The sequence below is a fragment of the Alosa pseudoharengus genome, unplaced genomic scaffold, assembly GCF_046254945.1.
Source record: "Alosa pseudoharengus isolate Yale_2024_CS ecotype anadromous, Long Island Sound unplaced genomic scaffold, YU_APseudo_1.1 YU_APseudo_1.1_scf_21, whole genome shotgun sequence".
Classification (NCBI taxonomy): Eukaryota; Metazoa; Chordata; class Actinopteri; order Clupeiformes; family Clupeidae; genus Alosa; species Alosa pseudoharengus.
The window spans coordinates 19,134,774-19,151,497 of NW_027468674.1; the positions used below are offsets into that span (position 1 = coordinate 19,134,774).

The 16,724-nt window shown below is 42.9% G+C and overlaps 1 protein-coding gene across 1 annotated transcript; it reads right to left on the reverse strand.

The window, feature by feature from the left end:
• Nucleotides 1-1,045: 1,045 nt before the first annotated feature.
• Nucleotides 1,046-11,273, reverse strand: gprc5c (G protein-coupled receptor, class C, group 5, member C). The gene is made up of 5 exons (XM_076298063.1): nucleotides 10,911-11,273; nucleotides 5,896-6,986; nucleotides 3,558-3,658; nucleotides 3,050-3,163; nucleotides 1,046-2,042 (listed from the first exon to the last, which is right to left on the reverse strand). The coding sequence occupies exons 2-4, from the start codon at nucleotides 6,980-6,982 to the stop codon at nucleotides 3,074-3,076; spliced, it is 1,278 nt and encodes a 425-aa protein (XP_076154178.1). The 5' UTR covers nucleotides 6,983-6,986; nucleotides 10,911-11,273; the 3' UTR covers nucleotides 1,046-2,042; nucleotides 3,050-3,073.
• Between the last annotated feature and the right edge of the window lie 5,451 nt (nucleotides 11,274-16,724).

Below are 16,724 nucleotides of genomic sequence, written 5' to 3' on the forward strand. Positions count from 1 at the left end.
AAAACACACAAAAGCAAAATGAGGTCCAGTGCATCGAAATAAACTGTCTACAAGATCATTTTCAATTCCAAGCTTAATGAACATTTTTCATATTTATCTCTCACCCTTCCCAGAATTCAGTTCTAGTTGTGTGATTATGGCAACTGGTCTTTTAACATATAAATCTGTGTGAGGTTAGTGTTTGGGTTTCGTGTGCGTTGTCAATTTTGTGTGTGATGTAACTCACAGCGGCACTTCCGCGTGGAACTTTCTAGCGTTCTGTCTGACTCACGGCACCCCCCTTTGGGGCAAAACTCTGTGATCTTATCAGTGTAGGGGATGCAAATGCACTGCAGTCGGCATGGAGGAGGTGGAGGGGGAAAGGCGGGATGATTATTTTCCATTCGGCGCACACTTCCTTTTTCTGCGGACAGTGACCTTAAGCAAATAGCAGAGAGATTCTGGGCCAGATCTGGCTCCGATCTGGCACGGGTCTGGCAGATCCGACGACCGGAGAGTAAAGAGGACATCACTTCACCTCATATGGTATCGCCCTCATCCTGACCCCTCGGCCAGACATCCTCAACAGACTGCCAACGCAGACGAGAACAGAGAGAGGAGACATGACAGGAGGAGGGAAGGAGAGATACAGGAAGATAAAGAGAGAGAGAGAGAGAGAGGGAGGGATAGAAAGAGTGCGCTGTTGATGCATATTCAAGGTTGAAAGACTGACAATAACACAACATTAACAACATATAAAACTCAAAAACAATACGAAGAGTTCAGATGCAAAACCCTCTAAAACCGTCTGACCACATTTCTTTTAAATGAGCATTTAAAATCAGGCTCCTATAGGTTTTTGCCTATAAATCAATATTTCAGACCAGGAAGAGAGTGGTATTTAGTGAGTTTTGAAGTTAAATTATTTGATTAATGTATACTATGTGTGGAGAGCATCCACTCACCATCTTTATCTCATTTTTGACGTAGGTGGCATTTAGAGGCTTTTGGACCTGAACCCTTCTATACTTAAAATGGAAAAAGGCGGGTAACAAAGAACTTGTAAAAAGATTTTTATTTTTCAATAAACTTAAAATGTAACACATTAGATCCTTCATGACCTTTTCGATCTTACTTCCATTCATATTAATGGTGGTGCAGAAATGTAAAATTTTGGAGTGAAATTACATGATTGTGGAAGGTCATGCGTTCAAATAATAGCTTGCTCATGCATGCAATTTCTTAATAAATCTAGATCTCAATATATACATGTAAGTGAAATGTAATTTTTAACATATTCCTTCAAACAATAATGAATATGATCTGTTGAATAAGGCCAAGCAATTGCTTCAAATGTTTAAATTACTGTATGATCCGCACTTGGATCATGCGTGTATAGCTCCTCGATGTCCATTATGCTCTAGTGTTTGTGCTCATGTTCTTCTACACACAGTTCTGTGCATGTAAATGTGCTATTGTCCTATTGTGTTTTCCACTGTCCACCGTCTGTGAGTAAATGTTTTGACAGGAGAAGAAATAATGACAACAGCTTTCAGAGTTCCCACCAGACGTGCGCGTTATCATCCGAGGCTGGTATCTGTCGAAACCCCCCTGCAGTCGTTTACCAGCAGCACCAGTGCGTGTCTGCGGGCTCGTTGAATAGCGAGGCTTATCTCTTCGAATCCAGCAACAGGCCTGGTATTCTCAGGTCTGTATAGGTTCATTCAGGGGACGTGAGTGTTGTGTTGTGCGGTCAACCAGGTTCAGTCTTTACCAGAGTTCCTCTCCATGGAACGTGACTGAGCGGTCAATAAAGGGATAAGCATTCCACATCTTTTTTTCTGTGTGTGTGTGTGTTTGTGTGTGGAGATAGCTGAAATGGTTGAACATTGATCTGGCCACCACAAATAAAGTCTTGTCAATCTTTTGTGGAGGAAAAAACAACAACCTAGAAATGACAGTGAGATGCATTCAGAGGTTAAAATGTGCAATATGAATAGTAGATCTCATGGTAGGTCTTGTGAAGGGGTTTACCACTGGGCCTTCTTGTGTAATCCGTTACCCTGGAAAGAGAAACAATGTCAAAATATAAGTTCAGGTCATCCATATGGGCATAAGACATAACATAAGCATCTGTAACCTTTTATGCATTTAACATACAGTCTACCCAGGTCATGTTGTCACAGCTTGCAAGATCTATCAACTGTAAATGGTGAATGCATTGTATGTATCTTTACTACTGTACCTGAGTAAGTAGTTGGATATCGAAATGGTCTGCCAAATATCTCTCATTGGATGCAATGCTACTCAGTACTTCCCAGTTTGATGGGTTTACTTATGTAAAAAAGTGATTAGTGATTATCTCCACTGTCCCTGCTGTGAGAACATGTCCTTCTGGTAAGTGACTGTAAGGAAATCTATGACTCCTATGAGATTATCGGGCCAGTTGAAGAGGCAGAAAATAACGGAGGAAAGCTGTGAGACCTGCATAGACACATTCTAGGAATGAAATTAGATATACTGTGGAAGAATTAGGAGAGAGAGAGAGAGAAGAAGGAGACACAGAAGAAGAAACATGCAGGCCCATAGGGAAAGACACCAGGCGGATGACTGAAAGTCAGAAAGAATCCAATTGACTTGGAGGAGAGTAAACATGAAACCAGAGCAGATGCTGAAGAGTGAAAGAGCTCTCCAAAACTTAGTTCTGGAAAGTTCTAGAATGGAATTCGTTGATGATTCTTCACTACTGCTCGCAGGCATGATGGATAACATGTTTACAGTCTGGATGGTTATATTGTTTGTAGCAATAAAACCTAGCTACATAATCAATACGTTTAGCACAAATATTACAGCATTTGTTTTACAGAACTACGTTTTTTAGTTATTTAGATCGGCTAACTATTTAGCCATTCAGATTCTCATGCATGCACTAGACTGCAAAATGTCATCCATGTGAATGAATGGAAGGGGCAGCGTGGAACAGATATGGCTAGTGGACAGTGGACAGGCTGTGTGGGAAGACGGAAGACCGGAAGGTTCTGGGGAGACGGAGGACTGCCCGTGGACCTACGCTGCTGGCCTGGCTGGCTTCCTCCTATGTGTGGCTGGAGGGACTACTGCCCCCATTCTGGGCTGGGGGGGTGGCTGTGGCGCGAGGGATGTCATATGACTGCACCTCTGATTTCTAATAGGAAGTGGGGGGGGGTAAGGGGGGAGGACCGGTGCACGTTGCCATTAGGTTGTTAGGGTTAGACACACACACAGACAGACACACACACACACACAAACTTATCCAAATCCCAACCGCTGCACACGTTCAAATTTCAATCACACATATCCAAATTCCATTCATAGGTACACATTTTTCAGGTACATACAAAAATATATCAAATCCGACATCTGTTTTTCCTCATGAAATACAACAATAAATGAAGGTCAATGTTATTTATGTTAGCAATCATATAGTGGGCTACATCATTTTACATTGAGTTAGGGTCCATATAGACAGAACATTTTAGAAGAGGTGAATCATGAATGTTAGTTTAAAGACCTTGTCCAAGCCTCACACATAAACTCACAGTGTTGATTCCTTTGCTGATGAGGGCTAACTCAGTGGGCTGGTAGACAGAGCTGCGTAGCTGACCGTTGTAACCGCTGTAGGGGGACACTGGCTTGTGGCCTGAAAAAAAAACAGCCACAGAAACTGCATTCAATACAAGAGTAGATCAACAACAACAAATTAACAAAAAAACAGTAACACAGTCAAGTATTAATTGTTGGCAATGTAACAATATGACTGTTCACATTTGTTTGTCATTCAATGTTTTTATGTCGGTCTGGATAAAAACATCTGCTAAGCAAACATCAAAATAAACATAAGCAGAATGTAGATTGTGCTATTATCATCTTGTGTTAGGTACAATGTTTTTTTGGTATAAACTAAATGTAAACTGAAAATGCTACCAATTGCTTGAGGAAAATAGCTTGGCTGCTGGGTAGTCTCACAGAGTATATCAGACAGGTAAGGACAACCTGTCCTCCATTTCTCTCGTAAGCATCCTTTTTACAAGGCTCGCTGAGTCTTTACCCTGGGGGGAGGGGGTTGACGACTGTAAACAGACCGGGCAGCAAAGTATAGACACTCAGACCTGACTGCGGCTTTTCCATCATAAAAAACCTGACGTGGGCCACTGGAGATGGCTGAGGACCCCGAGGGGGCCTGAAATGCCTAGTCCCTCTGTGAAATATCTACCCGTGATGATACTGTTGCCACGCCTCGGTCACCACAGCAACGCAGCAATGCAAACACAAGGCCTGATGTAAGCTCTAGAGATGTGCCACCCTGTATGGAACAGGGAGAGTGTGTTCCGAGGTTATAGTGGCCACCTTTATCATTGCACAAGATTCTATAATAATAATAATAATAATAATAATAATAATAATAATAATAAGCTTTATTTGTATAGCACATTTTATACACAGAATGCAGCTAAAAGTATGTACGTATGTGTTATTGTTCTGCTCATAGATATGAATATCTATGGTTCTGCTGGGGTTCTGAGGGGTGAGGGCATCGAATAGAGAAATTAACTGGTATTAAAATTGAACCTCATATAGGCTATTTTACAGAAGCCCTCTCCACTGCCCTAGATTAAACGATTTTCTTAAGTAGGACTCGGGCCAAAAATATGGTACATCCATTAATATCTGAACCCGGAGGTAATAATTACTACTATGAACAAAACTATTTTTCATATGAAGCACAATGCGATCAATTGTCTTCTGCTTTTTCTTCCATCAAAGTATAGCAAAGTATTGTTGTCTGCAAACTCTTGTAGGTAAAATATCACTGGGCAGAACTGCAACAAAACATTAACTGGTAATGAAAAGACTGGGGTTAACCTTTTCTGCCTGTATTTGCGTATGTGTTCATTTGTATGCAAGTGAGGGTGTGTCCATTTGTATGCAACTGTGTGTGTGTGTGAGAGAGAGAGAAAACGAGAGAGAGACAGAGAAAGAGAGAGAGAGAGAGAGAGGGAGAGAGAGAGGCAGAGAGAGAGGGAGAGAGAGACAGAGAGAGAGAGAAGGAGAGAGAGAGGGAGAGAGACAGGGAGAGAGTGTGTGTGTGTGTGTGTGGGGCGGGCATCCAACCCATCATCAAAGGCAGCCTGTGGCGGTGTGGGCAGCGAAAGGGTAGGCACACAGGAACGCAGTGTTCTTACTGGCCTTCCCGCCGTCTGATCAGATACCCGGCCTTGAGTGCCTTTACAACATCAGCATATCAAATTCAGGAGGCTAAGCAGCGACACATGAAACCTGCGCCCAGATTTCAGGATGTTTTGGTGCCCTTTTTTTTTAGCCAACCCTCACCCGCCGCCAAGTCTCACGTCCTGTACTGTCCTCTAAACACGAGAAAGCCTCAACAAACAAGCCCCCCCCCCCCCCCCCAAATTCCTCACGGTGACTCGCTGTGTTTAGCACGAGTGATAAGACTGTGGCATTAGAATTCTTGGAGGTGTTTGACTTTGGAGTGGCTGAGGGTTCCAAATGGCCATCTGATGGTATTTTGTTGACATAGGTCTATATTAACAGTGATAAGGCAAAATAGTGAGGCAATGGGTGAGTCATAACATACTATCTTTAGCTGAAATTTCTTTTCAAGGTTTCTCTAAATCATACCGTGCATGTGTGGTATTCTCTTTTTTACATTATTAAATCAATTAGAGGTTGAGAATAATGACATAGATATGATGTTAAACATGGCTTTGTATCTACAGAACCACGGGAGCTACAACAATATGCTAACATATCTCCACATTTAATGTTGCTATCATCCACCATCTTTTCTCATTACAACTGGCATTCGAGTGAATGAGAAAACACAGAGAAAGCATGTGTTTGATAATGAACTGTTACCTGAGTTGGGCTCGTCCATTGAGAAGGCCTTGTTCTCCATGAACATGTTCTGCGAGCTCTGCTCCTTAAGGATGGTCTCGTAGCCCACACCACGGCTCGGGTACAGGTCCTCTCGGAACCCCGGCAGGTCCTCGTCTTCGGTGTTGCCGAAGCCGCACACCGCCGGGATGGTGTGGAGCAGCAGGAAGACCCAGGCGTTGGCCACCAGGGCGATAGCCAGCGTGGGATCGTCCCACGAGGGTCCGCCGCCGGCGGCCTGGTCGTTCCCGTAGACGTACATGGCGATCCACGCCGCCCAGATGCCCATGGAGAGCAGGCCGGTGGCCAGCACGCACGCCGCCTCCCCGCGCCACTGCTTGTGCCGGCCGGCGAAGGCGGGCAGCGCGGTCAGCACGGTGGCCAGGAGCAGGCACATGACGTAGATCAGTGCCATGGTGAAGTCGTCGTTGGCGATGTTGCACGGGATGGCGTTGGCTGGCCCGCTACCGATGCCGATCGTGGTGTTGGTCGGGTACCGCACCACTGTGATGATCAGCCACTCGGTGTTGATGATGACCTCCACCAGCCAGAGGCCCAGGGCGCCCAGGCAGAGCACCCAGCCGCGCGGTCCGGCGTCGCGCCGTGCCAGCAGGTTGAGCCGCACGTTCTGCGCCACCAGGCAGGAGAAGCCGCCGGCGAACAGCACGCCGAAGAGGAAGCGGCGCGCAGCGCACGTGGAGAAGTTGCGGCCAACGATGAAGGCGAACGACAGGGAGAACAGGCCCGTCGTGAACACCAGGAAGCCGGCGTGGAGGCCCATTGAGCTCCGCTGCCCGGGGTCCGTCAGGAAGGGCAGGCTGGCCAGCAGGACGATGAAGAGGACCAGTGAGCCGATGGCGCCGGCCCCGGCGAAGGCCTCCACCACGATGCCCCAAACGGCGCTCAGGTCGCACAGGTTGTAGTAAAGGGAGTCCACGTTCGGGCCACAGCCCTGCGGCAGGTTGTTTACTACTGTCTTGTTAGCAGCACAGCAGTCCGGGAGAGAGATGGCCACAGCCACCAACAGCAGCAAGCGGACACTGGTGAACGAAGGCTCCATGGCTGCCATCTTCCTACACACAAACACACGTGCACACACACACAGACACGCACACACAAGAGGAGAGGAATGAGTGTGATCATGAATTGGGCATGGCTATATGGTGAGGGTTTGGTGTTCAACGTCACTCTCTCCTGACTAACACACCCCTTGGAATAGAATGCTATGTCAACACTAAAAATAACAGTGAAAAGACAATCCCAAAGTCATACTAATGATATTCTTACCATAAACCTGTCTTCGCCATTACAAAGAACTGCCCTGATCAAATATTTGTTTTTCCGTGCATGGGAGAGAGACAAAAACCGTACTACAGGGTAGGGGCCAGTTGGGCATTGCAGGTGCGCTCTGACTCAGAAATGTATCCCTGGAATTTCATAAATCATTGATCGGATAGTTTCACCCTTGAATGTTGATTTTGCGAACAAGAGAGAGGTTTCAACAGCATCATGGAAGACAGAGGGGAAAAAAAACAGTGGGACAGAAAAACTAATGCACATGATAAAACTCAACAGAAATATCTACAATAAAATATCTAAAAGCTGTTACAGAGGTAGCACCACAAACTAACCCATAAAACAGGGACACAGCATGCAATACACACTCCTTACTAAACATACAGCCACACATCCATCATATCCACAGCCATTATTATCATATCCAGATATAGTGATAACAAATTTGAATATGACATTTTTCCTCTCGAAGCTGGAGGACATACTGGAAACGACTGTAATATGTAAACAATGCTCAATTCTTCACCTTTTTCTTCTCTGCTGATAAACTAATATTACATACACGCTCTGGTGGTGTGGCCCTTGTCCCTCACTCCTTGTCAGTCTGCTGACAAGTTGATCCTAAATAACTTTTATATTCTCATATCACATTATTCCCTCATTTTGTTTTTCCTAAATGGTTACCGATACCCTGGCTGACAGAAGACTAGATTAATATGATATGATATCAGATAACTTCTCCGTGTTCTACATTGATGTCATAGTGAGTGCGCATGTAAAGAGCCCCTTGCTTCACTACCCACTATCCTGAGGAGAAAGTAAAAGTCCTATACCACATAAGTGTGCCAATCATTCACTTAAACCAGCTGCTTCTAATTAGCACAACTCTTCAGGCAGATAAATCAGCTGATTGGTGAGATCACCTGTGTTAAGTAAAGTGCACAGGTAGATCCAACACATGGTTGGACTTTCTGAAGCTGGACTTTTCCACCTCTGCCAATATCACATAGGCGCTCTGGGTGGCGTGCCCCAGTCCCTTATTGCTTGTCAGTCTGCTGATGTCAGAAGACTATTTCATAACCAAATCAATGGAGTCCAAGCTAGCTCATGTCCTGCAGGAGAAGTAAAGCTCTGACGTGAGACGCATATGCTTCCCTCGTCACATCCATACAAATGTGTGTTTTTTTTTTTTTAAATGTGTACAATGTGTTGTTTTTTTTTACACACATCGCTATGTCCAGATAGGGACCACACAGTGTGTGTTGTTTTTAACACATCTCTATGTCCAGATAGGGACAACACAGTGTGTGTTGTTTTTAACACATCGCTATGTCCAGATAGGGACCACACAGTGTGTGTTGTTTTTAATACATCTCTATGTCCAGATAGGGACCACACAATGTGTGTTGTTTTTAACACATTTCTATGTCCAGATAGGGACCACACAGTGTGTGTTGTTTTTAACACATCTCTATGTCCAGATAGGGACCACACAGTGTGTGTTGTTTTTAACACATCGCTATGTCCAGATAGGGACCACACAGTGTGTGTTGTTTTTAACACATCTCTATGTCCAGATAGGGACAACACAGTGTGTGTTGTTTCTAACCCATTGGAGGGTACACCTTTACTACTACAATGGGTAGTTGGTGGGAGACTTTTATGGTGTCATAGCTCATAGGTAGAGAAATATGAATAGTGACATCACCACTTGTGTAAAATATTCAGTGAGTAGATATTAGATCAATAGATAAACATGAGAAAAGAGTCCACACTGGAGCTCCAATGGAATCGATTGTTTAATCACCACAAGTGTAACATTTCAGACCAACTTGCCCTTCCTCAGACATCAGTGTGCCCTTGCTCAGAGCTCTAGTGTGTGGACTCTTTTCTCATGTTTATCTAAGGCTCTTTGAGTCCAGCACCTATTTTAAACCCTCTGGGATGTGCGTTCCCCTTGCACAAATTAGATATTAGATCCACCCACACGATAGCGATGGAAACATGGGAGTAATTGAAGTTAGGATTCAACAATATTCTAAAAGCAACCGTTAGAAAACTTAGATAGCGCCTCCTAAAATCATTCTTACACATCAACTTACACACTTCAAACGAATACATTGGGCATGCGCTGCCTTGTAAAAACGTTTTATAAAATCAAATTAGTCTCAAGCCCTGACTAGCAGCCCAGATCAGACCCTTGGCACAACAATGCACATGTTTAGGGAGTGTGTCCCAACCAGACACCTCTGGAATGACATCTTTTCTATAATCTCATCTACTTGGAATTAAGATATGACCCTTGCCTCCGCCTTCTGATTCACAGGTGTCTCTCGCTATCTCCATCCTAATCTGCCCTTAAACCAGGCCCACAACTATCCAGGCGTGGTCATGGATGATCTTGTCAATTCAAGACCTCCTTGGAAAAATGATGTATTCAGAAAGCACCCAGCCCCCCTCCCCAACACATGCACGCACACGCACACACACACACACACACACACACACACACACACACACACACACACACACACACACAGACAGATGATGATATGCTTTAGTATTTGATTGTAACATCATAACTGCTGTCTATTGGCTCTTATCATTTTTGCCATCTCTTATTCTCTCATGAGCTGAATATTTACTGTTTGGTGTAGGCTACTGTAGTTTGTAGTTTATATCTGTTAACTGTAACTCTGTTTGTAAAATGACACTTCTTTTAAAATAGAAAAATGATTATCGCCAAAGAATTTATTAGGAAAATGCCACAGAAAACATCTCAATCCACATATTTAGGTATAGCTGAGCTGAATGTCTTTAACATTCAGACTACATGTCTAAGCTTGTTACTGTTCTCTATCAATGATTGTATAGAGGTGTATTGCTAATCTATGGATGTTTGTGGAGTTACTGATTATATCCCCTGAATCAACACCACACACAAAACTATTCATGGCCTTAGTATTGTTCACCCTTTGGAATTCGAAAAGCAAATATAACACCACATATTAGCCGAATGAAAATCAATTCCCCACTTCTGTTTCTACCTTTGAAGCAAAGGCTACCTAATACGATTTGTAAATAGGCTATAACTATTACATTCCACACGTCCACTGTAAGGATACTTTATTTACAGAAATGTACAGTCTATGAGGTGAGGACATGGCAATATTATTTACATTTACAGTTTAATTCCCTACTGCAAAAGTTGTCAGAATGGCTTGTCTAACGAAAGATGACAAAGATGAGCAAATCAGAATGCAGAACGAGGAGCTTTGGCCAATGACACTTCACTCGAGGCGGGACTTAATGTGCCATACACAATGATCTATCACCTGCGCAGGTGGAGAATGGGCAAGCAAGTTGAAAAAGTTGACTAAAATGTAAACTGTAATTCAGATTAATTTGGCACAATACTACGCGCACAAGGTTGCTCCAACCTTTACAATGTAAATAGAACAAATTTGATTGATGCTGACGAATCACAAGAAATAGCCTACTCTCAGTTTAGTCTAATCCTTCCAATGTCTCATGAAGTGTTAACTTTTCTTTGTCAGGAGTATGCTCATTTCAAACCGACTAATACATTAGTAAGCTATTTCACTCAGTCATAAAGTGGCCACGCAATTCACATCACAAGTACAGTATACAAAGCCAGGCTACTAGGCTATTCATATTTTCAAGCGGATGATGAAACGTACCTGATTAGAGGTAATTTGCAGGAGTGTTTTCTGTAATCCTCAATCTTCTATTATGAGTGCTGAGAGAAAGTTCACCTGTTCCACAAGCAGAAGACAAATATTTTCGACATTCTGCATCCAACGTGCTCAGCGGCGCGGTAAACAAGCAGACTTTCTAGTAAGCAGAAGGTAGGGTCCCACTCTATAGAAACAATGCTGCCTTTATGTAGTGTAGCGATAATCTAAAAGTAGCCTAGGCTACTGCTGAATGCGCAGTCCTTGGACGTCCACGACTGCTCCACCTATGAGCTCAGACAAGTTTTCGAATGAAGCAAACCTCAGTTGATGCAGTGAAATTGGTCCCTAGCCTGAGAATGCTTACTCACCGCTATTTCTTTCTCTCTCTCTCTCTCTCTCTCTCTCTCTCTCTCTCTCTCCCTCCCTCCCACTCTCACCTGTGTGCAGAAGAATCTCTTTCTCTGTTTCTTTTTTCCCCTCCTGTGTGTAGCATATGTGGTGTGGTGTGAGAGAGGGAGAGAGAGACTTAACAATATTAGGGAGGGCACTGAGCAGCAAAGACCTTTGTCAGCTGTGGTGAACCATTCAAAATACTAAAGCAAAATACAACAAATAAAAAAATGGCCCCGCATTTCAATTAACTTTGTTGCTCCTCTCTGGGTTGAAAGCCCAGGCCAGGTGTCATCACCACAAGCACGTTCTGAAATAAAATACAAATGGAACTCGTTTAAATGTAATTTCCATACACAGCTGGGGAAATATATCTTGTTGAATGGGCCATGCCTTTCCTGCAAACCACATGGACAAAAAGATTTTTAAAAAAACACCTTGACTTTCAACTAGTCAGAAAAGGTAACAAGGCCTGAGCCAAACAATGCATCATGCAAAAAGGCAGGAAAATTGTTTTGAAATATGAAACGTGCAGATATATATTCTCAGTGATGGTGATGGTGTGTGTGTGCGTGTGTGTGTGTGCCTACGTGTGAGACCGAAGAGAACTCGTGCCTGTCTTAAATGAGGGTAGAGAGACACCTAGTGGACGAAATTCAGAGTTTCTTCCCTTCTGATTTTCTTCCCTTCTGATTTGTGTAAGACAGAAAAAATATGGAAAGAAAAGACACAAAGTAAATGTAATGTTATTGAGAAGTACTTCTTTTATATGGGGACAGACCAAGGAATAGTGATTCTCAACATCAACATCGTTGGCCATACAATTAAACTTAGATCTCCCATGCAGACTTTTTCATTTAACCCTTTTTGTGCCATGCTGACTTCTCCATTCATCAGTAATCCCAGTGTGACCCTATTAAAACTGTCACAGTTTATTTGAATAATTATTTAGTAGTCTTAGCAACAATAACTGCACAAATTAAGTCCAAATCATGTTGACATTTTCCGAGTTCACTTAACTATACTGCTCCCTGGCTTCAGGATTTCCTCTATGATATCAGCTGATTGGGCCTGTTGTGACATGACCATAAGCACCTGTGTATGTATTTTATATTTTATTCTTATAGTATCTCATAGTAATCTTATAGGAATACTAGAGGGCAAGGATATTATAGAGGTATTACAGAATAGAAATATTATATAGTACTACAGAACTGCTTCTTACAGTATTAAAAATCTTACAGTATTACTATGGTTCTTTTTTTCGTAAGAGATTGGACTCACAACTGGGGGGGGGGGGGGGGCTGGGAAATCTATAACAAATCACTATGTGAGATAACTGTAGGCGAAATGGTAGAGATGTATTGGCTATACATTCATGAAGTTATGGCTCATCTGGTAGGCTACACACAGACATTATGTCAGTGTGGTGAATGAATGTCAGAATGTTTGTTCTCATTTGTTTATAACATGCCCTCCAGTCTATCCTTGTAATTTAAAGAAGCAACTATTTGACATGCAGATTGACAACAATCAGAGATTAGGTCGGATTTACGTTTGATTTAACAAAGTCAGTGTCACTGACATATTTTACATGGCTTGGTTTCAGTATCAAAGTGCAACAACTAGACTACCAGGAAGTACGTTTGTGACGTCTTCGGTGTAGGATAACAAATTGGTAATTGAGTGTGCATTTACTGACAGTGACAGTGACAGTGACACCACAAGAACAACAACAACAACACATGCACAGTATGCAGTATGCAAACTATTTACAGTATTTGTGTTGGGCATGAATATGTGGTACTGGTTGACTGTGTGTGTAGAATGCAAATGAGATCCCTGGTATGGGTAAAACATTTTCTCAAGCTTTGGGTAACTGAAATGACAGAAAATAACTTTTGTCACACAGAAGTTGCTTAGCAGTGCAGGGATGGTTTTGGAAGATGAGGAAGTGACATGTAACTCTCTCTCTCTCTCTCTCTCTCTCTCTCTCTGTGTTTCTCAGTTTGTTACTTGTCCTCACTCAAATGAATGTCTTCCAGAATTGTCTCCTGTACGAGTATAGAGCTCTATCAGATGTGAAATTAGTCACTCGATCTTTTGTCATTAAATCTGTCATTTTATTTGTCTTTCTTTCTCTCTCTCTGTATGTTTTCCAGATTTTATTTTGTCACTTCATTGTTTCCTTTCTCCATACAGTACTGTATGTGTGTGTGATGTGTTTGGTCTCCCACTAGTTGTTCTCGTCTCCTGATGGGCTCTCCTTCTCTCCCTTATCCATCTCTGTTTATGTGACAGCTGGAGACGTCTTCAAAGGAAGGGACACCATCCGATAACATATGCTGTTTAGCCCGCAAGCTTCGCTGTCTCTCTCTCTCTCTCTCTCTCTCTCTCTCTCTCTCTCTCTCTCTCTCTCTCTCTCTCTCTCCGCTGAATGAGTGTACATGGCCTGCCCATGTCACCCGGGAGTGCTGAATCACCATGGATAGAGAAGAGGGAGAGATGAATGGATGGATTGATGGATGGAGGGATGGATGGATGGATGGATGGATAGACAGATGCAAAATCTATTACAGTTTGATTTGGTATAGATGGATCTCATTTTGATTTGCTGTAGATCTGACAGATCTGTGCCGACTGTATAAAATGTTTAAACATGAGAATGATGACTGTGACAATGCCAACATTTGATGCCTTCCCACTATAGGTTTTTTGAATGTTTAAACTGTTTGCACTTACACTTAATAACATTTTAACTGAACTCTTTGTTAGACTGACACAACTGCATTATATAAACACGGCTTTGCAAAGGGCACATACGTTTGACATTGTTTGACATAAGTTTAGCATTGTCATATCAGAGATTGAGAGTGAATGTGTACCAAAGCTTTCATTTTTTTAAACAAAACTGACCCTGATACTTAGCTAACCCCAGTTGTCTGTTTATGGATATTCTTGTGCAAGGACTGTCTATTTCCCAACACATTTGGCTATTTAAGATTATCTGGTGCTACCATAACATTTTGAAAGGCTGTACTGATTGTTCAGGGCAAACAGAATCTAGGTATCACAAAAGGAGAGTTACAATGGTAGCCACACAATTCATAACACTGGGCAATGGTATTTGGTAGGGCCTTTTTAGAGGTTCCAATCATATAAACAGTGTGTTACTTCAAAGGATGAACACTTTTATAGACAAGTACAGGACATATTAAAGCTCTGTTTGGGGATAACGGCTCGCTCAGCTATAAACAGTCTTCTACAGGACTCATGATAAACAGACGCAGCTCGACCGCCATTTTAAAAAAACATGCCACAGACGCTGCAATAACACATGAGGATCCAATTAAAATAGAAAAGCACTGAAGGGGTTGTTTGTAAATAGAATGGCCAAAAAATGTTTGAACTGATAGGACATGACTTACGCATGGGAACAGTAAACTCCACTAAAACATTTTGGACGACAATGGCCATAAAAAGCTCCCTTTCCCCATAAACAAAAGGCAACGCATATCAGTCGAGTTTAATGTCAGTGGCAATAATCAGACTGTGATCTGATGACTGTCAGTGGATGTCCTTGTCCTGCCTTTCCCTAATAAAGAGTAATTGGGTTACTGTCTTGCCAAAAGTGAAATGAGCTCCAAGCGTCTGGTTAATTATACTCTGATAATACAGTGGATGGCGAAGCACTGAGGGGACATCAGTTCTCATTACAAATTACTGTTGAATCAAACTGAATTTGTATACCTTTGTAAGGGAGTCAGGGGATTTACAGTAAATGCATTGCCATTGGATGTGTAGAGATTGTGACTAGTGATTGTTTTTGCTAAGTTTCTTTTAACAGTAAGAGTACATGTGTATTACATATACTGTAGGGCCTTGGCCTGTAGGAAGTATGTATCAAATTAGCTTCACATTATGTGTCATTAATCCTTTTATTACCTTACAATAGACAATGTACTGACTCTTTCAGAGTGATGCTAAGTATTTACAGATGTTTTTTCCCTTCTACTCTACACAGTTTTATGTTATCTAATCTTTTAGTGAAATGTTTTGTCAGTCCTTTCTCACACCTTCAAAGCAGACCAAGCAAAGTGACCCTCCTTTTGAGCATAATTCACCAGCTGGGAATGTGTTGCTGGTGCACAACGCTGGTTTGGTCGACAGGCAGTCTGTCGGTTTGTTTGTTTAGGAGGACATCGCCCGCAGGGGTCATCTAGGGGAGCAGGGGCCATTGTTTGGACAGTGGGGTGCACTCCATTTTCCTCTCTCTCTCTCTCTCTCCATCTCTCTTTCTTTCCCTCTCTCCCTCCCTCCATCTCCCTCTCTTTCTCTCCATTTCTCTCTCTCTTTCTTTCCATCTACCTCTCTCTTTCTCGCTCACTCTTTTTCTCTCCATCTCCCTTTCTTTCTTTCTCACTCTCTTTCTCTCCCTCCCTCTGATCAGCCACCCCCCCCCCCCCTCCGATCCGCCCTCTTAAAAGCCTTGCCGACTTGCGCTTCGTAACAAGTAAACAGCAGCTGCGGTTTGCTCATCACTGTTCAAATGAAGAGCCCTCCTTTCAGTTTTGCGCATGGCTGGATGATGCTGGTGTGTGTTCCTATGTGTATTCGTGCATTCATACGTACAAGTTTGTGTGTGTGTGAGTGTGTGTGTATGTGTGTGTGTGTGAGTGTCTGTGTGAGAGAAAGACAGAGAGTGTGTGTGTGTGTGTGTGTGTGTGTGATTATGCATGTGTGTATGTGTGTGAGTGTATATGTGGTGTGTGTGTGTGTGTGTCTACATTAGAGAGAGAGAGAGAGAGAGTGTGTGTGTGTGTGTGTGTGTGATTGTGCATGTGTGTGTGTGCGCGTGTGCACATGTGTGTATATGTGTGAGTGTGTGTGTGTGTGTTGCCGAAGGGCTTTCACTGACTCAGGTGAAAAATCCCCATTTGGCCATTAAGCTGGCTAAAACACACTCTCAGCACCCATTCGATCCTCATCTACCCTCTCTCTGCACGGTGCCCCAGAGGAAAACAAACAGCAAGAGCTCACTGGCACTGTGTCTTTTAATGATTGAAAAATGATGACTATATTGGCTCGCATTAATAGACTGTGCTTGACAACACAGGCAGCAAGCTGGGAGAATGACCGCAGTCGGAACTATGCCAAAGAGTCAGTGATCATGTGATGTGCTGTGCTGTGACGTGGTCCATGGAAGTAGATGGCGATGACAATGATAATATTGCCAGATGTGCTTACCAGTGTGTGCAGTTGCCAAAAAGACATGACAACACAGGACTGGAAACAGAGATGGGAAACCTGGCTTCAGAAAGTAAACGTCTTATCACGGATTGGTTTTACCTGTGCACCTAAAACAGGTGATTTCACTATTTAGCTCATCTACCTGTCTGAAGAGGTGAGCTAATAAGAATCAGCTTT